The sequence below is a fragment of the Nycticebus coucang genome, chromosome 20 (genome assembly GCF_027406575.1).
Source record: "Nycticebus coucang isolate mNycCou1 chromosome 20, mNycCou1.pri, whole genome shotgun sequence".
In the NCBI taxonomy this organism is placed as follows: Eukaryota; Metazoa; Chordata; class Mammalia; order Primates; family Lorisidae; genus Nycticebus; species Nycticebus coucang.
Genome location: NC_069799.1, coordinates 63833313 through 63858974, shown reverse-complemented (window position 1 = coordinate 63858974; position 25662 = coordinate 63833313). Strand labels below are relative to the sequence as shown.

At 39.9% G+C, this 25662-nt stretch overlaps 1 protein-coding gene across 1 annotated transcript in view; it reads left to right on the top strand.

The window, feature by feature from the left end:
* Nucleotides 1-25662, top strand: part of TAF3 (TATA-box binding protein associated factor 3) — a 162985-nt gene that overhangs the window by 3714 nt on the left and 133609 nt on the right. The window contains exon 2 of the mRNA XM_053572138.1: nucleotides 2092-2334. Within this exon, the coding sequence (XP_053428113.1) occupies nucleotides 2092-2334 (243 nt within the window). The remainder of the gene's footprint in view (nucleotides 1-2091; nucleotides 2335-25662) is intronic.

Below are 25662 nucleotides of genomic sequence, written 5' to 3'. Positions count from 1 at the left end.
TGACCTGTGACACCACAGCACTCTACTGAGGGTGACATAGGGAGACTTGGTCTCAAAAAAAAAAAAAAAAATATATATATATATATATATATATATAATTTTAAAAAGCACACTGATGGTATTTTTGTCTTTAAAAAAGTTCTAAAGTTCAAGCAAGTATTAGAAGTTACTTTTCAGGTTTTATTACATTAATACAGATGTTTCTGTACATATTGTATTATATGTGAAATATGTGTGCATGCGCTGAAAGCAGATGGGAAACCTTTCAGAATGATACTTTTTGGACTCTAACTTATTCATGGCTTGGTCCAGGCAGTAAATGCAGGAGTAAAATAAAGGAGAGATGGTTGTAGACTGTGAATTCCTTACTTTACAGGAAAGATAAGATTTGGGTTGAGCTACTATGTATGGTTATCGAAAGGGGTAGTGTATTCCAGTTTTAGAGTTGTAGTTTGCTATGTTGCCAGGGCTGAAGTGCCACGGTCATTCACAGTGTGTATCATCATAGCACACTACAGCCTCGAACTCCTTGGCTCAAGAGATCCTCAGACCTTGGCTTCCCCCTACAGCTGGGACTATAGGTGCCTACTATTGTGCCCATCTAAAATGATTATATTTTTTAGTCCAGGAGAGTCATAATGGTTTTAAGGAATAAAAGAGTCAAATGCATGTCTGTGTTCAGTAAGAGGAAGAATGAATATTTGTTTTGTTTAGTAAACCCATATTTGTAGAAAATTCAAAGACTGCATTAAGTATTTTGAGTTAGAGGTCTCCTGCTACAACCACACCATGCTCCGCCACAGCAGCTTCTCAGCCCTTTACTGTTAGAGATTGCCCATGTGCCCTTCCTTAATTTTCTGTGTATGTTAGCACACATGCATCTTATTCTTACAAAATTTGGATTCTTCTTTTTCATTTTGCAGTGTGATTTAATTTCAGATACTTAGTTTGAAGTGATCATGAAAGATTTAAGTAAAAAAAAAAAAAATAAAATCTTTAGCAAGGGGGGGGGGCCTTTCCATTTAGAGACGGGGGTCTCGCTAGCTTAGGCTGGTCTCAAACCTGTGAACTCAGGCAATCTGCCCACCTTGGCCTCCCAGAGTGCTGGGATTACAGGCATGAGCCACCACACCCAGCCTTTCAGATCATATTTAAAATTGACTTTAAGAGTCAACTTTCTGGGCCGGACATGGTGGCTCATGCCTGTAATCCCAGCACTCTGGGAGGCTGAGGCGGGTGAATTGTCCTGAGCTCAGAGGTTCGGGACCAGCCTGAGCCAGAGTAAGACCCCGTCTCTACCAAAAACAAAGCTGGTCTTTGTGGCGGGTGCTTGTAGTCCCAGCTACTTGGGACTCAAGTAGGGGTCAAGCAAGAGAATAGCTTAAGCCCAAGAGTTGGAGGTTGCTATGAGCTATGATGCCATCGCACTCTACTGAGGGCTACAAAGTAACATTCTGTCTCAGTAAAAGAAATAAAAAACGAAAGTGTCAGCTTTCTGGGACAGATGCAGTGATTCATCCATCACTTTGGGAGGCTAAGGTGGAAAGATCACTTGAGGCCCAGACTTCTAGGCCAGCCCTGAACAATATAGTGAGACTCTGTACAAAAAATAAAAACTTTAGCTGGCAGTGCCTGTGGCTCAAAGGAGTAGGGCGCCGGACCCATATGCCGGAGGTGGTGTATTCAGGCCCAGCCCTGGCCAAAAACTGCAAAAAAAAAAAGAAAGAAAGAAAAAATAAATAAATAAAAACATTAGTCAGGCATGCTGGCATGTGCCTCAGTCTCAGCTTCTCAGGAAGGTGAGGCAGGAGGATTTGCTTGAGCCTAGGAGTTCAAGGCTGCAGTTAGCTGTGATTGCAACAGAGGGAGACCCTATCTCTAAAAGAAAAAGGAAAAAGAATCGGCTTTCTAAAATTTAAATAATGGGACACTCTGTTTATAAGCTATTAAATTATTTTTAACAACTAGGTTCTAAATAATATAGTATATATGATTCTCAGGTGCATATTTACTTCATATTTTTTTCTTAATATTATAAAAAGTATTCATGGGATTTTCTTCAATTTCGATTTACTTCTGACTTTGTTTCAGATGGCCGAACAGACCCAATTTTGGATGATGTTAGTGAAGCTTTCCAACTTATGGGGGTCAGTCTGCATGAGCTAGAAGACTATGTTCACAATATCGAACCTGTCACTTTCCCACATCAAATCCCTTCGTTTCCTGTTAGCAAGAACAATGTACTTCAGTTTCCTCAACCTGGAAGTAAAGATGCAGAAGAAAGAAAAGAACACATCCCTGATTACATGCCACCCATCCTGTCTTCTCAAGAAGGTTTGTGATTGTCGGTTTGTTTCTTCCTCATATTGTTAATGTCACTGTCAGCCAATATGCAGATCGGGGATAGGTCCAGCAAACTGTGTTTGTCCGAAGGCCAGTGATTCTGCAGAACAGTGAGAGTAGCCTCTCTAAGACTGTTCTGTCCTTCCATTTCCAAAATCACAGTTTTATCCATAAAGGTTCAAAGTGAAGATCACTTTAACTCTTATTTTAAATAGTGATCAGCACAACTCAGTAACAATCTATTACAACATTTCCGATTCAAAAGTTAATTTCCTACATCAGTTCTTCTAAAGCAAAGACCACATTAACCCTTATTTTAAATAATAATCAACATAACTCAATGACCTATTACAACATTTCTGATTCAAAAGTCCATTTCCTAAATCAATTCTTCTAAAGCAAAGACCACATTAACCCTTATTTTAAATAATAATCAGCATAACTCAATGACCTATTACAACATTTCCGATTCAAAAGTCAGTTTCCTAAATCATTCTTCCTAAAATATTCAGGGTGGGCATCTTTGGCCTGAGAGCTAAATATACAAAACCCTAAGAATGAGAGACAGGAGATGAAGGAGCAGACCAGCTGTGTCATGCTGCCCTCGCCTGACAGACCCCATCTACTCTCACCACCTGTGCTTTCAATATGGTAGTGACTATTTTATGTGATTTTTAAAATCTTAGCTTTCGATGTTGTGCCAGTATGTAAATTCTAGAAATGCAATCACAATATCTTAATTATTACTTAAAAATTATTGGAACTCCTAAACTTGCAACTGACTTTCCCAGGGGTGTAATCAAGGGTGCGTCTGATGAGGCGTTTATCTCCTCTCTCAGGTTTAAATAGGGAAGGAAAGAATCTCAACCACTTCCTTCTTTTGCTGTCTTTCAATAGACCACATTGTGAAAGAATGGGATATTAAGTAAATTAGAAAACCTTTGAAACGAGAGAGGAAAGTGGGGTTGCTCTTTTCCTCCCCCTCTTTATTAATGTGACCCTGAGCCATTTTACTACGAACAGTGAGTGAGTGGTTCGTATGCACTGATAATTATTCAGGCTCATCTGTTTTCTCTGATGTAGAGAGATGTTTCTCGTTCAGTCAAGTAGAACTTTTGTTTATGAAATGATAGCAAATCAGGCACAGTGGTCAATCTCATTGCCGAGTTCTTTTGTTCTGCATGATTTTACACGTTGATCACCAGGTTCACCAAGAATCTAAAGAGATACTTAAGTAATTTGTGGTCTCTAATGTAGGTACAAAATACTTTCTCTTGTAAAAAATAGAAAAGTTGCAATTAATTTCTTTTATAAAAAAAAATTAAAAACTATAGGTGTACTTTGGGATAATGCAAAAGATGCCAGAAATAACTTTTATGTATGTACAATTTTTCTTTTTCTTTTTTTTTTTTTTTTTTTGAGATAGTTTCACTTTGTCACCCTGGGTACAGTGCTGTGGCGTCATAGCTCTCAGCAACCTCCAACTTTTGGGCACAAGCGATTCTCTTGCCTCAGCCTCCCAGAGTGGGGAGGACTACAGGCGCCTGCCATAGTGCCAGGCTATTTGTTAGAGACAGGGTCTTGCTCTTGCTCAGGCTGGTCTCAGGGCAGTCCACCTGCCTCCGTCTCTCAGAGTGCTGGGATTGCAGGCACAAGCCACTGTGCCGGTCCTTTATATATTTTTTTAAATTGTGGTAAAATATGCATAACATAAAGTGGGCTTATTTTAACTGATTTTTCCCACCTGGTTCTCATTGTGCAGTATTTTAGCCATTTTTAGGTATACAGTTCTGGGACATTAAAGAACCTACACATTGTATCACAACCATTACTACCATCCATCTCTAGAACTTTTTTATCTCCCTACACTGAAACTCGGTCCTCTTGAAAAATAGCTCCCCATTCTCCATGTCTTCTGGTTTCTGGCATCCACCAGTCATTTTCTGTCACCATGAATTTGCCTACTTAGTTACCCTGATGAGAAGAATCACATAATATTTGTCTTTTAGGGACTAGCTTATTTAACTTTAGTATAATGTCTTCAGGATTTATCTGTTTTGTAGCCTCCGTCAGCATTTCCTTCCTTTTTAAGGCAGAATATTAGTACATTACATGCATGTTACACACACAGCTACTCACCTGTCGATGGACATTTGGGTTATTTCCACCTTTTGGCTCCTGTGAACACTGGTACTGTGAACATTGGCTTGCAGATTGCTTTTGTGGGGTCTTGCCTACGAAAGTTCCGAGCATACTGATATTATTAACGCATCAGTCATCCCTAACTTCCCTTAACAATGGCTTAAAATTCTGTCCCCACGCCTCCCACTTTGAATATATTTGTATTTGTAGACTTTATTACCTTTGAGGAAATCTTACTGTTCATATTCCCCTATGTAAAGTTGTTCTATTTAAACCCCTCTGGGAGCTTTCTAGATCTGTTTTATGGTTTGCTTATCTTTTCTATCTCCTATTACACCACCTATTTAATAGTTTAAATAATTTAATAATTTAAATAGTTAAATTATTTCATTCTTTTTTCTTTGTTTAAAAAATGTTTGGAGTCTGATGGACAACATTGGATTAATCCTTTGGGAGGGAATTAATCTTTTTTTTTTTTTTTTTGAGACAGTGTCAAGCCGCCACCCCCCCCCCCCCCGGGTAAAGTGCCATAGTGTCATAGCTCATAGCAATTCCAACTCTTAGGCTCATGCAATCCTCTTGCCTCAATTTTTCTGTTTTTAGTAGAGACAGAATCTTGCTTTTGCTCAGGCTGGTCTCAAACTCATGAGCACAAGCAGTCCACCTGCCTCGACCTCTCAGAGTGCTAGGATTATAGGCATGAGCTGCCATGCCTGGCAGGGAGGAATTAATCTTAATCCTTGGTTCAGACACATGCTGATCATTGGTCCATGCATGACCTGCGTTTATTTACAGTTAGTTATTCTTATTAATGTGATAAACCCCAACAAACTGACTACCCGAAACCAAAGCTAGGACTCTGATAATAATTTACACTTAACCATTTGGTTCCCCTTGTTTTATTTTTATAGCCCACAAATATTACACAACAAAATTCTCTTAAAGTGTTACAGTTATCATGTGTAAAACTGCTAACAGATCAGATTTATATTGGGTAGTGAAGGAGCATGGAAGATAATTTAGTGATTTTTTTAGATACTTCCGGCTGAAAATCACTACATTACAATAAATTGGGGGGCTTTTTTCCTGGATTATCTGAAGTGAAAGAAGAATCTTCTTTAAAGTTTTCTGCAACATAAATTATACACATTTTAAAAGGAAAATAACATAAGCCTTGAGAACAATACCAAGTGTTTTCAGCAAACACTTATGCTTTATCTAAGGAGCAGGCATATTGCTGATTCGTATGATACGCATGTGATTCATAAGGACGCAATAAGTGATGGGCAGTACAGTAAGATGCTTATCAGAACCTTTCCCCCATGCATGCAAACAGGATATAAAATGCAATCCTGTGGTTATATTTTTTAATATAGCCACACAAGTCAACTTAATAAATCATTTATAATCTGTATTTTTTTTCCCTTTGGGTACAGCATGCTAGAGAGTTCCTAGTATTCTGGCTAACGGTGCAAAGCGTGGTACAGAGGTGAACAACTTTGATAATGATACTATTTGCCAAGCTCTGTGTTTTCCTTTTACTTCCTTAAGAGCCACAGACAGGGGCAGGCTTTGGTTATAAAATGTCATTAACAAAGTATTGCCATGGGGCTCGGCTCCCCTCTTGTCAATCACTCCACTTTGTAAACGTCAAGAAAGCATCTGAATGTCTTCTGCGGCACAGAACTTGGAGCACTGCAAGCACAGGAGGCCGTCCGAGACTGAACGTGGACTTCAGGGTGTTAGAGGTGACTCAGAGTCACTCACCCTTTCTGAACTTTAGAATAGGTATAATAACATCTGTCATATTGGTGATAGGACTGAGTGAGGTATTTTTTATAAGACATTTGTGTAAAATAAGACAGTGCTTCTTAACACATAAAATGAATGTTAGTTCTTTTCCCATTTGTCCTTTCTCACTCTCAAGGAAATTTACTTTTGAATTTAAATGCAATATACATGTCTGAAGTCATTCTGTAAAAGAAGTAATAAAAAGCTGTGTGTGGCAGTGACCACCTGTCGTTCCATCCGCTCTGGAGGCTGAGGCAGAAGGATCGCCTGAGCTCAGAAGTTTGAGGCTGCAGTGAGCTAAGTCCTGCCACTTTACTCCAGCCTGGAAGAAAGAAAAAGTGTCAAACGGTGTTAATGCCGCATGCTTCAGAGCTGAGGGAAGACAACTGGATGGCCGGGTGGGGCAGGGTCGGTCCTGGAGTGAAGAGCTGTCTGGTTATGAGCAGGGTGCACTTGACAGGAGACGATAGGGAGGGGCTCTTGTCTACTGTATCTGGTTATGTTTAGAACTGAGACCTCTTTGAAAATATTTTATATATGCACATTTTTGCTTGGACTGTTACAGTTCTGATGGCTGGTACCCAGTGTGTTTTATCCAAGAACATTCTCTCCCCAGCTTGCAATACATATTTTCAGATTCACACCAAAACCATATTTTTTGCTTCCTATTTTATTGTGCTGAGGAATGTCTGAAAATAGTACAATGTCCTGTGCCAAAGGCATTGTTTGGTTCTCAGAGTGTGGCCACTAGATCCCTGATCAGTGATGGTCTTCCGTGTGTCTTTGGTGGGGTCAGAATATTTTCACGAGAAAGAAAAGAGAGAAACCGTGTGCTCTGTTTTACTTAATGCAGGAAACTTACCAAGCTCAACTTAAACTTGGTAAAGATACTGTGATATTGCCACTTTTAGGGTTTCTATTTTTTAAAAATTTTAAATAGGCTATTTTTTAGAACAGTTTGGATTATAGAAGAAATTGAAAAGATAGCATGGAGAATTCTCTTATGTTTTCTACTGTTTCTGCTATTGTTAATATTTTACATGAGTAGGGAACAATTGTTATAATTAATGAACCAATATTAGTGCTTTTCTTTTTTTTTTTTTTTGAGACAGTCTCACTTTGTCACCCTTGGTGGAGTGCTGTGGTGTCATACCTCACAGCAACCTCAAGCTTCTAGGCTTAAGCGATCCTCTTGCTTCAGCCTCATAAGTAGCTGGGACTATAGGAACCCACCTCAGCACCCAGCTATTTTTAGTAGAGACGGGGGTCTTGCTCTTGGTCAGGCTGGTCTTGAACTCCTGAGCTCAAGCAATCTACCCACCTCGGCCACTTAATACATTATTATTAACTGAAGTCCGCTTATTCAGATTTCCTTTGTTTTTATCTAATGCCCTTCTTCTGCCTCAGGATCCCATCCAAGGTTTCATAGAGCTGTTGTGTCTCCTTGGACCCTTCTTGGCTGGGAAGGTTTTCCAGACCTTTCTTCTTTTTGATGACCTTGACAGTTTTAGGGATTATTGGTCAGGTATATTAAAGGATGCACCTCTAATGGAGTTTTTCTGATGTTTTTCTCATGCTCAGACTGGGTTGTGAGTTTGGGGGAGAAGAACCACAGAGGTAAAATGCCGTTACATTATGTCATGCCAGAGATAGGTCTTGTCCCTGTGATTTGTCACTGTTGACGTTGATCACATGGCTTAGGGAGTGTTTGTCAGGTTTCCCACTGTGGAGTTTCTCTTTCCAGGCTGTCCTCTTTGGAGGTAAGTCCCTGTGCACATCCCACACTAAGGCCTGGGGCACCTGCTCCCCTCACTGAAGGTGGAATACCTTGGTGAATTTGGAGCTCTTTTGCGTGGGGATTTGTCTGTTTCCCCCTGGAGGTTTCTATTTTTATTTTGAAGCCCTTTAAAAAGTAATCTTTTACAGGTTTGAAAAAATTAACATAAGTAATAACAAGCTTGTTGAAAAAATCTATTGCCCAAGTATGTTAAGTATAAAATGAAAGTGTCTCCTCACTTCCCCATAATCCCTTTTCCCAAGAAAAACCTGATTTAACAGGTGTGAGTCTGTCTCCATCTGTTCACGTGACAGTTTGGACTCCTTAGACATTGACTTTCAACTTGTGTGCCATGAAAATTTTTGGAGATCATTAACTAAATTATTTTTGAAAGACGTTCAAAACATATTCTTTTTTTTACTTGTTTTCTTTTTGATGAACGTAATTTAAGTGTGCCACACAGGTTTAACTATAGGTTCAGCTGTGTTGTGAGATGAAAAAGACTGAAGAACACGGCCTTAGCCTGAAGGATCTGTGACCCCTTTGCTGTTTCTTTCTCAAGCCACTGGTATCCTACTTTTACTCCCATCCTTTGCCTGACATAGTTCTTGCTGAAATCACCAGGTTCTATCTAATTGGTGACCTAAAGGAAGTTTAATACTTTTTAACCACTTCACGGTTTAAGAAACAGAACGTGACCAGCTGTCTCGGCCTCCCCTGGTGCGCTCAGCCCCTGTCTCAGTGCCTTCTGTCCTGCCAAGAATGACCAGTCTTCTGACTTTTTTTTTTTTTTTTTTTTTTTTTTTTTTTTTTGAGACAGTCTCAAGCTGTCACCCTGGGTAGGGTGCCATGGCATCACAGCAACTTCAAACTCGGACTCAAGTGATCCTCTTGCTACAGTTTTTCTATTTTTGGTAGCGACAGGGTCTCACTCTTGCTCAGGCTGGTCTCGAACTCCTGAGCTCAAGCAATCCCCCCGCCTCAGCCTACCAGAGTGCTGGGGTTACAGGTGTGAGCCACCTTGCCCAGCACCAGCCTCCTGGCTTTGTAGGAATTACTTCATTGCTTGATATTTTATCAGCCAAATGCATATCCCTGGAAACATCAATGTTCTCATGCACACCCCTTTTCCTGCTTTACAAGTCTTTGCTCTCTCTTAATGTACAGTCTGCCCGTTCCTTTCTCTGCCTTCCAGTATACTTATGGAAGGATCCAGGCCTCCCGCAGTTAGGTGCTGCTCACTGTATGCTCTCAGTGAACTGGTTTGCACTGTATTCAGTAGTAGTAGAGCTGATGCTCAATGCCAAGATCCATTAATTCATTAGGTGTTGCGAAGGAGGAAAAAAAAAAACAATTTGTTCCTCCTATCCAACTGAGGCTTGGTACCCTTTGACCCTTATCTCCCATTCCCTACTTTCTCCCCAACCTCTGGTAACCAGCCTCTTCCCCTTTGCTTCTTTGCTTCTTTGCTTCTTTGTTGGAGATTCTACATGTAAGTCAGAACATGCAATGTCTCTGTCTGTGGCTGGCTTATTTAACTTAGCATAATGTTCTCCATTTTTATTCCTTTTTAAGGCTCAATAGTATTCTGTGGTGTATATATACCACATTTTCTTTTCCATTTATCTGTTGATGGATACTGTCTTGGCTATTTTTTTTTTTTTTGAGACAGAGTCTCACTTTGTCCCCCTTGGTAGACTGCTATGGCGTCACAGCTCAAACTCTTAGGCTCAAGTGATCCTCTTGTCTCAGCCTCCCCACTAGCTACTAGCTACTACCTGTGCCTGACACAACACCCGGCTATTTTTAGAGACGGGGTCTCACTCTTGCTCAGGCTGGTCTCAACATGTGAGCTTAAGCAATCTGCCCACCTCGGCCTCCCAGAGTGCTGAGATCACTGTCATGAGCCACCGCGCCCGGCCCTGTCTTGGTTATTGTGAATAAAGTGCCAGTGAAGATGGGAGAGCAGATATCTCTACAACGTACTAATTTCAGTTCTTTTGAGTGAATACCTAAAGTTGGATTTGGGTATTTTGGGTAAATCCCAGAAGTGGGAATTGCTAGATCATAGGGTCATTCTATTTTAGTTTTGTGAGGAACCTCCATTTAGTTTAAGGCTGTACTAACTTACATTCCCACCAGCCGTGCGTGAGCGTTCTGGTGTCTCCATGGCCACACCAACACTTGGTATCTCTCATCTTTTTGGTAATAGTCGTTATGACAGGTAGACAGTGAGAACTCATTGTGGTTTTAATTTGTATTTCCCTTATGATTAGTGATGTTGAGCATTTTTTCATATAGCTGTTGGCAGTTTGAATGTCCTTTGAGAAATGTCTATTCATTTTTAATTGGTTTATTTTCTTTGTATAGTTTTCTGAGTTTCTTACATACAAGTGTCTTAAAAGTTCCCCTGAAAGTTGCCACATAGAGGGAAAATGGGAAGTTGTAGATAAATATACCTATATTTATGAAATTTGACGAAGAGGTGGCCAACACATAGAGAATATTTTGTAATGAGTATTTTATAAATAAAGGTAAGTTTAGCTACAATTTCTGCTTTCCCTTTGTATGGTGACTTTGTGGGCAACTTTAGGGACACCTTGTATTTGGGTGCTAACCCTTACGAGAGGTGTGACGTGCAGGTATTTCCCAGCCTGTGGGTTGTGTCTTTACTCCCTTGTTCCTTTTGTTGTGCAGAAGCTTTTTATTTTGATGTGATACCATTTGTCCATTTTTGCTTTTGTTGCCTGTGCTTTTGGGAGAAATCCAAAAAATCATTGCCCAAACCAATGTCTTGTAGCTTTTCCTCTGTTTTCTTCTTTTAGTAGTTCTACAGATTCAGATTGTGTGTGTAAGTCTGTGGCTGCAGCAGCATCACAGCTCACAGCAACCTCCAACTCCTGGGCTCAAGTGATGCTCTTGCCTCAACCTTCCAGCTAGTTGAAACTACAGGCATGTGCTGCCACAGCTGGCTAGTTTTTCTGTTTTTAGTAGAGATGGGGTTTCACTCTTGCTCAGACTGTCTTGAACTCCTAAGCTCAAATGATCCTCCCTCCTCAACCTCCCAGAGTGCTGGGAGGAGCCTCTGCATCTGGCCCCCTTTAATCGATTTTGAGTTGATTTTTTGTAAATAGAATGAGATAAGAATCCAATTTATTTGTCTGCGTAAGGATATCCAATTGTCTCAGCCCTGGGAAATGGCGTTTCAAGCACGTGATTTGGGTCCTAGGGAGACATATTATAACCCAATAGGTCACTGTTTATAGACACTAAGAAATACATACTTCTGCTGATGCACGTACCTGTAGATGCGTACGGGTAGATAGGGTACCTCAGGAGTTCATACGGGTATTTCCAATTCACATTCAGGACTGCAGAATTTTTACTTTTTATGTTACATCGGTAAATACTTTCATCCATATTCAAAATTTTGGTTTTCAGAAATAAGGATGATACAATTAGGATAGTCTATGATGATTCATTTGTTTTATCCCAAGTTACACGTACAATATTGGTATTAGAGACCGTCATTTGTTATCACTGAAACAGGTGAAAATTAGTTTTGGTTTTTGCTGTCTTATTAAAGTAATGTTCCGTCATTGAACCATATGTTGTCAGACCACAGAGCTACTTTCTTGAAATCTGTCACCTCCTTTCTGAGTTTTTCTAATTCTGATTTATATTCTTTCATGTCTTTTAGATCATTTAAAAATAGAACATCACAGTGTTCGTCTATTTTGAGTGTGTGTTTCTCTTTCATTGTCTGTGGGGATGCTGTTTCAGTATTCAATCCTCTTCCTTATAGAAAGTGTGCATGTGAACACAGTTTTCTGAGCCTTTAGATTAAGGAGCTCCAGGGTGGTTTTGCTGCCTTCGCAGCACTCCCTCTTCTGTTGTGTTTGTGTAATGTCTGGAAACACAGTAGCTGCTTGCTGAGATTTTCTGTCCCTGTTTCCCTGCATCTTCTCTTTCCTTAATGTCAGTTTTCCTTTTCCTGCTTAGCTGGGATTTTGCCCCCAGCTGTGTCTTCCCTGTGGGGCAGAGAGTAGGAGGGTGGAGTCGGGGCCTGACTTTCCCAGCCCCCTGTTTCTCACCCAGGCCTCTGTGCTTGTCTGTTCCTGAACTGCCTACCCTCTTCCCAGCATCAGCCACTGCTCTCAGATTGGCCTTCTGGCTTCCAGGGAATGCCTGCTGGACATCTGGGGTTCTCCCGCTTCAGGTCTCCCTGTCGCCCTTCATTCCTACTCAGGTCTTGTGCCTCCGGTGCTTTGCCCACAGCCACTTGTGTTTGGGTGTTGGTGACTCTGTCGCCTGGGTATGTTAGTTGTTCTATGCTCAGGCTGTGCACTGTGGCTCACTCCCATAATCCCAGTGCTTTGGGGTGCCAAGATACAAGGATTACTTGAGGTTGGGAGTTTGAGACCAGCATGGGCATTTAGCAAGATCCTGTCTCTACAGAATAAATTTTGCAAAAAGTTAACCCACTGTGGAGGCACATACCTGTAGCCTCACTCAGCTGATGGGTTGGAATGGGATGGGGTGGGGTGGGGTGGCTGAGGATGGAGGACATGAACCTAGAAATTTGATGCTGGAGTGAGCTATGGTTGTACCACTGCACTCTAGCCTGGGTGATAGAGCAAGACCCTTCCCCCCCATTAGGTTTTTAAAAAATATATGTATCTTTTCCCTTGCATTCAAGCTAGCAAGATTAGTCCATAGTGGAGATAGCAGTTTCAGAATAGACAGTAAAATTACTAGCACACAGATATGATAACGTATAGTTTATAGTGGACTTTACCAAAAATCTCTTTGTTATAAAATATTTTTTCCTTTAATATATCTGGATATATAAAAGCAAAAGTACATTTCCGGTGTTATAATTAAAGATTTTATGTTTCTGAATCAACAAAGTAGTCACATCAAGTGTCTTAGGAATTGAAAATAATTTTTTTTTTTTGAGACAGAGTCACACTTTGTTTCCCTGGCTAAAGTGCAGTGGTATCATAGCCCACAGCCTCAAACTCCTGCCTCAGCCTCCCGAGTACCTGGGACTATAGGTACCACCATGCCCAGCTAATTTTTTATTTTTAGTAGAGAAAAGGTCTCGCTCTTGCTCAGGCTGGTCTTGAACTCCTGAACTAAAGCAATCCACGTGCCTCAGCCTGCCAGAGTGCTAGGATTATAGGTGTGATCCACCATGCCAGCCTAATAGATATTTTTAAAGTAGGGAGATAAGCCGGTTCAATTAGTAAATTCTGTTGGTACCAGGACGGGTGGACTGAAGGAGATATCATATCGGCAGTAGAGTTTTGCTACAGCTTGTTGTGGTCATCAGGGAGAGGTGATAGGAAGGGCCAGCTTTGGGAGATGCTGAATGCTCAGGATTTGGTGATAGGCAATTGTAGCTGTGATGGTATGACACAGAGAGGAGCCGAGGCTTCAAGCTTGGGAGACTGAGTGGATCATCAGATATCTAAACACACTGGCTAAACCTGGAGTTAAAATTTAGCATCATTCTTATATCCCTCAGGGAATCCTCTAACACAGCAGTTCTCAACCTGTGGGTCGCGACCCTTTCAGGGTCGAACAACCCTTTCACAGGGGTCACCTAAGACCATCCTGCATATCAGATATTTACATTACGATTCATAACAGTAGCAAAATTACAGTTATGAAGTAGCAATGAAAATAAGTTTATGGTTGGGGATCAGCACAACATGAGGTGTATTAAAGGGTCACTGCATTAGGAAGGTTGAGAACCACTGCTCTAACACAACCTTGTGTTTATTTATTTTTTTTTTTCGTAGAGACAGAGTCTCATGTACCACCCTCCGGTAGAGAGCCGTGGCGTCACATGGCTCACAGCAACCTCTAACTCTTGGGCTTATGCGATTCTCTTGCCTCAGCCTCCCGAGCAGCTGGGACTACAGGCGCCCGCCACAATGCCCGGCTATTTTTTTGTTGCAGTTTGGCCCGGGCTGGGTTTGAACTCGCCACCCTCGGCATATGGGGCCAGCGCCCTACTCACTGAGCCACAGGCGCCGCCCTTGTGTTTATTTTTTAAAAATAGGAATTGGGTAGCAGTCAAGATTACATAGTATGGCAAGAACCTGGGACCCAGGACAGACTTTGTTGCTTATTCAGGGCAGCAGGTGCACTTGCTTTGAAGTGAGTGGACGGTGATCTGGTGAGGATTGAGTGCTTGGGCCAGGCCCCGTGCCCTGGTGGGTGGCAGGGGCTCTCACATTCATCAGGTGGTCAAGGTAGGATACTGAATTAATGTTCTTTGAGTTCTTAGAACAGAATTCCCAAGAAAAGCCTAAAACCAGTCCTGTTACAAAAGATTAAACATCAACCTTAAGTTTTTTAGGTTAGGGCTTAAAGTTATATACGTACAACAGTTTGTGCAGCGGTACCTAATATTTACTACTGTCAGAAGATATTTGACTGCCAAAGATTTATAACTTGGTATTTCACTGAAATATGAATTTAAAGCCTTTTTTTTTTACTTTCTTCCAAGTGTACTTTATCTATTATTTCTTTGGAAAGCCCTGATCCCTTCATTTGTAAATATATGAATAATAATCTCCATGGAATTGTCATTATAATTCAATGAGATATAAATATAAATGTTACACTATTATAGGTCTTAGAGAAGATCTTCGAGGGCAGGCCCACATTTATAGTTTGTACCAGAAAAATGTCTGCGCTGAGTATAATGGTTGTCATGCAGTATCCTGAAAAAACAGACCACAATAAATATGTAAATCTGTAATGATGTCCACTCCAGACCTCCCTAATCTGACAATTCTGACATGCTGTGTATAGGACTGTGGACCTGGTAGGACTTAGTTTGTGTCGGGGTTTTTGCTGCAGTCTGGTTATATGAGGCTCTGTTCTACCTTGCCAGTGAAACTGCACTGCTGGGGCACAGATCACAGCTCAGTCTCTGAAGCTGAGGAAAACCCTCGTGAACACACAGTCATGTGGCCAGATCTGTAGTTACCTTGTCAACTTCTACATTCTCTTCCTTTGGTTTTCGATCTACTTTTAAGTAACTTTCCATCTTTTTCTGAACCCTTGGAAATAGTAAGGATTTTTTTATTTTAAATAATACTTAAACATGGTTACTTGCATCTAACCTTATATAGGAAAAAAGTAATACTTCTCTCTCACAGTCAGTCAGGTCATCCCTCCAACCCCAATCTCTCTCTCATTTATTTTTTTTACTATGAACACTACTATGGTAATTTATGTTACAGTGTAGATTAACTGTTGATATTTTGTGCTTAATCTAGTGCCAGGTATGCAATTAAAGCACACATTAATTGATCATTTCTCCCATGTAATCAGACTAGGTTTACATTTCTAATTCATTTTTATCAAGTATTATGTAGTACAAATATAATTTTTAAATACACTTTTCTGTTGTTGGTAATATTTTGTTATCTTTCATTTTACTCTTGGTAGAGACTTCAAACTCTGCAGTATAAGTAAGAAAATCGATTCCTTTTCTTAATACGAAAGGGATTATTATTCAGTAGGTGGCACTCTTTCCTTTTCGGTTAGTGTTAAGGGGCATTCAGTTAAATGCCAAAGAATGTTTGTTAAATCTTGAGACAAAGTGTATAACTTTAAATTGCTGAAGATTTGTTTTAGAAAGCATAGCAATTTTATTCATAATTTAATGGAGCTTTTTTAAAAACAGTTATGCGTAAATACTTTTTTAAAAACAGGTATGTGTAAATATACTTAATACTTGCGTTGAGAAAACTTCTGTCTCTGAAGCAGAATTTCTTTTAACAAAGGCCTCTGATATATCCTTTCTGAAACTCTAGATTTTCTTTTAAAAAATTTGAAATCATTATCATTCTTATCCAGTTTTCCTTCCATGTTTTATTTTTCTTAAACATTATTGTCAAAGTTCTATTAAAAGATACTTCAAAAATTAACATCTTTTTCTCATTCTAACACAGCAGCTTTCCTTATTTTTAATGTGCTCATCTCTTTTATTATAAAGAGAATATTTGCATAGTTGAACCAATTAATACAGCTTTGTTTTGCTCTTTTTGTTCCATGTTATTTTTGTTCTGCTTTATTTTTAACTTAATAGTCTTTGTTACATTTTCTTGTTCCTGTGTATTTTTTATATTTTCTACTTTTTAAAGAGTATACTATAGCTATTCTCTTATTTGGGAGCATTTTTAGTATTTTAAAATATTATAATATTGCATCAAATATCTTTGTGCATGTTTTTATTTTGTATTATTTCCTTATGATAAATTCCCAGGGTGGGAATTTTTAGGTCAAAGGTATAAACACATTTATGGTTTTTGACAGATACTACACATTGCTTTCCAAAAGAATTGTATCAGTTTACAATGCCATGATGAATGTATGATTCTGCCAGTATCCAAGCAGGCTCACTGGAGTTAAATTTCAAAGTATAATTTTTTTTTTTTTTACTAGCTTAGTAAAAAATTGGGAGGAAGGGTCATTTTGTTTAAAAAAAATTAGTTAAAGTACAGGAACTACAAAAGGAAAAACTTCACTGGAACATGACCATTATTATTGTTTTGATATTGCCGTCCAAGTGTCTGTGTGTGTTTGTGTGTGTGTGTGTGTGCACGTGCAGTGCTGATTTTAGCATAGTGTAATTGTTGTACATAATTTTATATGCTGCATTTTTCATTAAACAATTCGCCTCGTATATGCTGGACATTAACGACTTTCTCTTTGCTAGGCAATGCTTGGGTCAGGGTGAACAGGAAGTGTATGAACAGACTGAAGTGGTTTGTTAGGGTGGTCCTGGTAGTCATGATAGGCATGTGCGGAAGCAAGAGTCTGCTTGGAGGAGTGGGAATACTAGGTGCACAAGTGTGTTAGATATTTTTGTCTGAAATGCTTACTTGGGTGAGTATCTGTGAGTAATATAGCAGTTATTTGTTCAGATCTTCAGAGTAAAGGTTGAGAATTCTCATCTGAAATAAAGATGAAGAACATTATTTCATGTTGCTATTATCTTCATAACCATCATTTAAAGGGCTCTATAATAGGCCGTCTGTTAGTGATGAACATTCAGACCCCTGCTAATTTTCAACTTATATGAATAACACTGCAGTATATACTTTTATTCATATAGCTTTCTTGGTATGTTAGTTTCTTATAGTTCTTTCTTATAGTTGAGTTGAAAAAGTTTGATTACTGAGTTTAAAAGGGTGAACTTTTAAAAAAATAATTTTTGATAAAAATTCCTTGGCTGGGCATGATGGCTCATGCCTATAATCCTAACACTTCAGGAGGCTGAGGGGAGCGGATAGCTTGAGCTCAGGAGTTTGAGAACAGCCTGAGCAAGAGCAAGACTCCATTTCTACTAAAAATGGAAAAATTAGATGGGCAGGGCGGCGCCTGTGGCTCAGTCGGTAAGGCGCCGGCCCCATATACCGAGGGTGGCGGGTTCAAACCCGGCCCCGGCCAAACTGCAACCAAAAAATAGCCGGGCGTTGTTGCGGGCGCCTGTAGTCCCAGCTACTCGGGAGGCTGAGGCAAGAGAATCGCTTAAGCCCAGGAGTTGGAGGTTGCTGTGAGCTGTGTGAGGCCACGGCACTCTACCGAGGGCCATAAAGTGAGACTCTGTCTCTACAAAAAAAAAAAAAAATTAGATGGGCATTATAACAGGTACCTGTGGTCCCAGCTACTTGGGAGACTGAGGCAAGAAGATCCCTGGAGCCCGGGCGTTTGAGGTTGCTGTAAGCTACAGTGACACCACAGCACTCATCTAGGGCACAGAGCGAGACTCTCTCAAAAAAAAACAAAAAAGAAAATAAAATTCTTTGAAAAGTATTATATTAACTTACACTACCATTGATAATATATGACACATGATATTTTGTCCGTTCATTTAAATAATGTTTCTAATTTAATAGATGTTTTATTTGTATCTTCTGGTGCTAGCATGCAACGTAATTTGAGGAAAAGTGTCCTTCACCCTCGGGGTACTGTCCAGGTTCATTCTCTCTAATTTTTGTTTTTAAGTTTCATTTTTTAAGCAGTGTTAACTGTTTGAAAGGTGTGGCATTTCATGATTTTTATTCTTTCCTAGAGGCTATGAAAAAAGCAAAGAGAAAATTTGCCTTTAAAAAATGATCAAATCAAACTCATTCTCTCTTGCTGTTACCTTATCTCCAGTGGACCGGACCCTCTTATAAATCCAAGACATTATGGGACTTCAGGGGTCACATTTTCCTGCATCTTTAGACATTTTACTATTTTATCATTGTACAAATTATTATAATCCATCATTACTCATTAACTATTCCCAAATATGCTTAGAAAAGGCTAAAATAAAAAAATGGAGTTATGATAATTGCCTGAATAAAGGGGGTCCAATAGTGAAACAGATCGTGCCCCTCTGGTTCTCTTATTGTTGGACCCAGAGGATTGTCTTCTATTTCAAGAATGTATTAAAGAGGACTAGAGACATCACCTTTTTAGCCTACTTTTAGCTGTCATTTGAACTGTCTTGCCTCAGTTTTTCTATTTGTAGTGGAGATGGGATCTCGCTTAATTGCAATTTACAGTATTTTGTTTTCCACTTGATAATAGAGAAGAAAAAAATTGGCCTGTTTCACAGTTACTAGACAAATCAAAATAAATGCAGAGATAGCACTTCTGGCCTTTGATGATGATAATGACATGGGATTGGTCATCATCCTTTTGAAAGGATGTAAGACTGGTTTTAAAACAATCTTTTGTGGTGTAATGCACCAAAATTTCATGATACAAAGGGTTTGACATGTTTAAGTTCCTATTAAAATTTCTAATAAAATTGTTTTCATTATCTTTTTATTCAAATTTCTATAAATTCTTGATAAAATGGCTTAGAAATGTAAAGGTTCCTTGGACCCAGATGTTAAATGGTTCTGGCTATTCTTCCTGATCTACTGAGAGTTAAAGTAAAAATATTTGTCAGATTTAATGGGTTTATTACATTTTAACACTCCTCTTTAGTGTACAACCCTAATTATGTCTGACAGATACAATTGGGAATAGTTAGAAGGAAACAGTAGTTCTGGACCAATGAGCAAGGAAGTGAAAAACTCAGGAAGTCTCAGTGCCACGGTAAAGGAGAAAAACTCATTTTTCTTTTCCTTCCGTGTACAGTGTGTTGAGATTAACTTTAAAGGCCAGTAAGAGGTAGATCAGGAAATTTTTTTCTACTATTGAGCACTACCTGTATGTGGAGCCCATCTCAGCAGGTGTCCAGCCATCCGCTAAACCTTTCCAGGTCCCTTGACAACTGCTAGGTATCCTGTTGCAAATTAAATATGAAAAAGGGATAGACTTAGTTTTGCATTTCAAGGATTTCTTAAAGTTCAACTTCGTGTGAAGTTTTTAGTGTATTCATTTTTATTGAAGCTGGCTTTGTTGGGAAGGAAAGGATAGCTAGAACTGTCCTCTGTGGTATTAAGAAACATGGTCTAGGAAAACAAAACTGCTGCCTAAAATTTGGTACCTTTACATACTTATGTGGTACGTTTCTTTTTATTTATTTATTTATTTATTTATTTTGTGATTTTTTTTTTTTGGCCGGGGCTGGGTTTGAACCCGCCACCTCCGGCATATGGGACCGGCGCCCTACTCCTTGAGCCACAGGCGCCGCCCCTGGTACATTTCATAATTCTTCTCATAAATACTGTGCCATCCTCCAGCCTGCCAAAGTGGTATTTATTAGCCTCCTGTCTGGACAGCCTATTAGTAAACACATGTTTATAGTTTAACAAATGTTTTACAGCAGGGAGTTTCTGAGACTTTCCCTTTCAACTTTGTCTTTTTTTTTTTGAGACAGAGCTCCATAGCCCTGGGTACCTGGGTAGATTGCCATGTCATCATAGCTTACAGCAACCTCAAACTCTTGGGCTCAAGTGATCCTCTTGCTTCAGCCTCCCGAGTAGCTGGGACCACAGATGCCCACCACAACTTGGGGCTAATTTTTCTATTTTTATTGGAGATGGGGTCTCTCTTTTGCTGGGGCTGGTCTCGAACTCCTGAGCTCCAGCAATCCACCCACCTCGGCCTCCCAGAGTCCTAGGATTGCAGGCATGAGCCACCGTGCCCAGCACAGTCTCTCTAAATTTTTAGTAACAAAAAGAGATAAAACATGGTGAGTTTTACCACACCTGGAGGGACAAGAGGCTAAATTCTGGCTTTGCTGAAACTTAATAAATGCAATACCACCGCTTACATAGCTCTTAATTAGGGGCAGCACGCTGACCTCAAGGCTTTACACATATTAACTCTTTTAATTCTCATAGGCTCTGTGAAGTGAGTGCTGTTATTACCTTTATTTTATGGATGAGCAAGATGAGGTGTAGGGATAATGCCTTTTAAGGTAACACGCTAGTAACTGCTGAGTCCAGGATTCAAATCCAGGTTTTGACTCTGAAGAACTTTTTAAAAACAATTACTGAGCTATGTTTTTTGTTGTTGTGTTGATGTTGTTTGTTTGTTTTTGAGACAGAGTCTCAAGCTGTTGCCCTGGGTGGAGTGCCATGGCGTCATGGCTCACAGCAACCTGCAACTCTTGGGCTCAAAGCAATCCTCTTACCTCAATTTTTCTATTTTTAGTAGTGACAGAGGTCTTGCTTTTGCTCAGGCTGGTCTCAAACTTGTGAGCTCAAACAGTCCACCCGTCTTGGCCTCCCAGAGTGCCAAGCGCTCCCATAGGCATGAGCCACCTGGCCCGGCCTACTGTGCTATTTTTGTGTTTAGATTCTATTACTGTAATATTCCCATTTATAAGGCATTATTCTGAGGATTCAAAGGTCCATAGAGGAGATCTCGGGGATACATTATGCCATTGGTTTCATCCTGTAGGTCTTGGACTTTTGAGAAGACTTAGTGTTATTGTGTGGGATGTGTGAATTTATATTGGATAAGCATTGTATGTAGGCTAGATTTTGTTGTTGTAGGGTACATTAAACTGTATATATATATATATATATATATATATATATACACACTAAATGTACTTAACAGTTGTCATAAAATTCAGATTCATTTAGTATTTATTCCTTAGCTTTTTGTTGTTATGCATTGCCTCAATATATACTAATATAACAATTATTGGGGGTTCATGAAGTCTTTTGATGTTAAAATAGAGAACAGTATTATTTATTAGGAATGGTTGGGGTTCATTGAGTAACATATTACAGGGTTTGCTTGAAATCCCTTCCTCTACTCTGTGATTTCCTACCTGAGCAGTTTGTATGGGAAGGGCTAGAGAAATGCCTGATTGGCTTTTCTTCATTTACCAGTTTTCAGAATAGCGAGTTGGTTTCCTATCCTCTTCTAGTAGTCACTGACTGGTTTTGCATATGTTTTTTGGAAAAGTATCATTACAAACTCAGGTATTTAAACAGATTTGAGAAGTGTCAATCATTGTAGTTATTGTGATCCAGCAGTGTTCAGACTGTCTTGTCTGTGGCATAAGGGACCAGTGGTGTGCTGGAGCTGGCTCATGACCACGCTCAAGAGCTGATTGGTAAATATTGTTCAATATTCAGCAAGTTTGGGGGCCAGTTGTTAAACACAGCCTTTGTTAAAAATTAAATTACAGAAACTTATAATTAAATTATATGTATGTGTGTATATATGTGTATATGTATATATATATATATTTTTTTTTTTTTTGAGACAGTCTCCCTCTGTGCCATAGAGCTCTAGGTAGAGTGTTGTGGTGTCATAGTTCACAGCAACCTCTATAACTCTTGGGCTTAGGTGATCCTCATGCTTCAGCTTCCTGCGTAGTTGGGACTGCACAATGCCTGGCTAGTTTTTCTAGTAAAGAGGGGGTTTCACTTTTGCTCAGGTGGGTCTTTAACTCCTAAGCTCAGGCCCCCATAGTGCTAGGATTACAGTCGTGAGTCACCCTGCCCAACTCATTAAATAAATTATATTAAAAGCAGAGGTACTCAAAACCCATCACTTCCTAGTAACTTTATTCTTGAGGTTAAATTTATTGTTCTGTATGGTGAAAATACTATATAACTGCATGCTATTGAACCTTTCTTCCCAACTCCACATCATACTCATAGTTTGAAATTGGCCATTTTGGCCACGGTGGCTCACGCCTGTAATCCTAGCACTACTCTGGGAGGCTGAGGTGGGTGGATCTCCTGAGCTCACAGGTTCGAGACTAGCCTGAACCAGAGTGAGATCTCATTTCTAAAAAATATCTGGGGGTTGTGGCAGTGGGTGCCTGTAGTCCCAGCTACTTGGGAGGCTGAGGCAAGAGATCTCTTGAGCCCAAGAGTTTGAGTTTGGTGTGAGCTATGATATCATGACACTTACAGAGGGCGACAAAGTAAGACTGTGTCTCAAAAAGAAAAAAAAAAAATGAAATTGGCCATTTCAGGACTATCCTAGAAGTCAGCAAATGCTGCAAATCATGACATGACATATGATTTATTGTTTTGTTGATTGTCTAGACTTACAGCAATGGTGAAAAATGTTGAATATTTAGATTAAACATGTAGTGTCTATAGCTATTCCATTGTAAATGGTACCAAACATGAGGAAATCCCCTTCAGCTGTTATATGATTCAGCAAAGACATAGCTCACATCACTGACAAGTGAAATTCTGACATATGCCTTCCTTGTTTTGCTTTAAATTAAACCAGAGGTTGGCAAACTGTGCCTGGCCGGCAGCCTGATTCTGGGAGTAAAATCTGACTGGGACACCGCTATGCCCGTTTGTTTATGTATTGTCTGTGACTGCCTTGGCACCGAAGAGGAGGGTTTGGGAAGAAGAGACAGAAACTGCGTATCCCGTGAGCCTAAAATAGTCTCCGTATGGCCCTTCGTGTAAAAATTTGCTGGTCTCTGGGCTAAGCCACCATTCACGTCAGAACTGCATTCATCTGTCAGTTATAACCGAGGTTGGCTACTGGTACATTAAGGTTGGCAAATATCAACAAAAAAAATCTATGAGAATCAATTGGTTATATGGAATTTATAGTAAAGAGTACTGCATTTTTTATGTTTGTCAATTATATGCTATGCATCCTTTATAAAAATAAAACTTAAATCCCCACTCCCCACGAACCCCAGTTGTTCAAATTTACCAGTAGACCCCTCAATCCACTTGACCTGTCATCTAGCAAATGGATCCAGAATCAGTCATGCAAAGGGTAAAAACCTGAACTGTGGCGTGAAGCAAGAAAGGGATGCTGCAATAAAGAAGAAAGAAGTGAAGGAAGAGAGAAGCAGCAACACCCCAAAGGCAAGAGAGCTCTAAAATTGAAAATCACAGCAGCGGGAATTTTAAAAGATGAAATAGAGAATTAGAACAAAAGGTGAGGAAATCATGTAGAAAGCAGAACAAAAAAATATATAAAAAGGAAAAATTTTCCTGAAAATGATAGTAGCAGTCCAGGGGTCCAATATCTGAATAATAAAAGTTCAGAGAGGATGCCTAGAAACAGTGCCCCGCCCAGGGAGGAGCCCTGAGCACCAGCAGAGCCAGACTGTCGTCCTGAACTAATTTCCCTCTGAAAGGAACAAGGGCACCTCAGTCAGAGAAGTGGCTGGTGCTGGGTCTGGGGCAGGAAGTCTCCACAGTGATCTGGGACGCGTTGTCTTACCAGGGGGCAGGAGAGCTATTGACAGCTGCTAGGATTCCATCAGGAGGACTCAGAAGCCAACTTAAGAGTGTCCCCCTCACTGTGTTCTGGTAAAAGTTTAACAACTGGTCCTCAAAGAAAGAATTTGTATACATGAATTCACAAGTTTATTGTTAATTTTACTAACAAACAAGGTGTAGTACAAAGTTTACAAATAATAATATTTTTGTTGTAGATCTTTTTAGCCAACTGATTTTCAAAGAATGCTTTTGTTAATTTTTATTAAACTCTCAAGTCCATAACCAGATATTAATACTGTTACAACTGACAAATGAGCATAGTTTGAATATGAATGTTGATTGATATTGTCCTTTATGTTAATGAGGAAGACAAAAGCAAAACAACAAATATGTATGTCAAAACTTCACTCATTAACAATACGAGGGACTACTTTGCTGAGTTGAATACTAGTTTTTGAATACTAGAAGAATATTTTCTCAGTTTTTCTGTCTATTTCACAATGGAATACATACACATACACAGCCTTACATGTGATGGCTCATACACAGCTCACTTTTAAATTTAATCTGCATTTTAGTCATCAGTAAGTCAGTCTATATTTTTGTAGTATTTGCCAATTTTCATGATGTAATAACTTTTACCTTGACCAATTTTAAGCCCCCAGTGAAAGTAACATCATTAATAAGTGGCCAGTTTTGGGTGGCACCCGTAGCTCAGTGTGTAGGATGCCAGCCACATACACCAACGCTGGGGGGTTTGAACCCGGCCTGGGCCAGCTTAACAACAGTGACAAGTGCAACAAAAAAATAGCCAGGCATTGTGGCGGGCATCTTTCCCAGCTACTTGGGAGGCTGAGACAAGAGAATCGCTTAAGTCCAAGAGTTTGAGGTTGCTGTGAGCTGTGATGCCACAGTACTCTACTGAGGGTGACATAGTGAGACTATCTCAAAAAAACAGAAGTGGCCAGTTTTAAGTATTTATTACTTTTGTTTTTGATCTGATTGAGTTGAATTTTAAGCCCGCAGTGAGATGTCATGGAATATGGCATGGTATTATTTCATCATACCATTGGGTGGATCTCACTTTTTGCAATAGATATGAATCTGAAAAAAGTTAATGCTACTCAATTTTTTAAAATAGAAACCAAGATGAAACTAGAATCCTCTCTCCTAAAAGGAAGTGTACCCAGAGTCATTTGTAAAACAACAAATCTTTCCGTAAGACAAGTGGTGATCTCCTAGTTTCAGATAGTTTTGTGAGACACATCTGTTCACACACAGTGAAGACCATGAAACCAAAGAGCTGTCTTGGACTCTGAGATCACTGACAGGAAGATGGGCAGTGCTTCGTACTTAGCATATTATGAGAATGATGTTGGGCTTCCATCACAGACAAGTACCTCGAAGATTGGAATTTCCCGAGTTAATATTCTGGAATTTTTTTTTTTAAAGACAAGGGTCTTGTGCTACCCAGGCTGGTCCTAAATTCCTGGGCTCACACTGTCCTTCTGTAGCTGGAATCACAGGCATAAGTCTTTGTGCCTAGTTCTGAATTTACTTCTTAATAGAATCAAATCCTCTTTCTCTGTCTCTCTTTTTTTTTTTAATAAAAATCAGTGCAAGTGAACTTTGCTTCTAAGGTGATATAATTTGGGTTGTTGTGTCGGTGGCTAAAACTAATGAATGTGCAGGAAGAGGCAGGAAAAACCAAAGATGGACTAAATGAAAGGCAGGGCCTTTAGCAAGCCTTGCACGCTTCTCCCGGACCTGTCTCCCCTGTCAAAGGTGCACCACTAGCAGCTTAGAACTGTTTCTCACCACGGCTCCCTTAGACGAGATGCCCAGGAGAGAGTTCTCTGGAACTGGAGCAGATGGGCAGGACGCCTGCTCAGCGGCAGTGGGTGCTCCCAGAGAGGAAGGGACGGGGCCGCGAAGGCTTTGGGATGCCAGGGTGGACACTGGGTC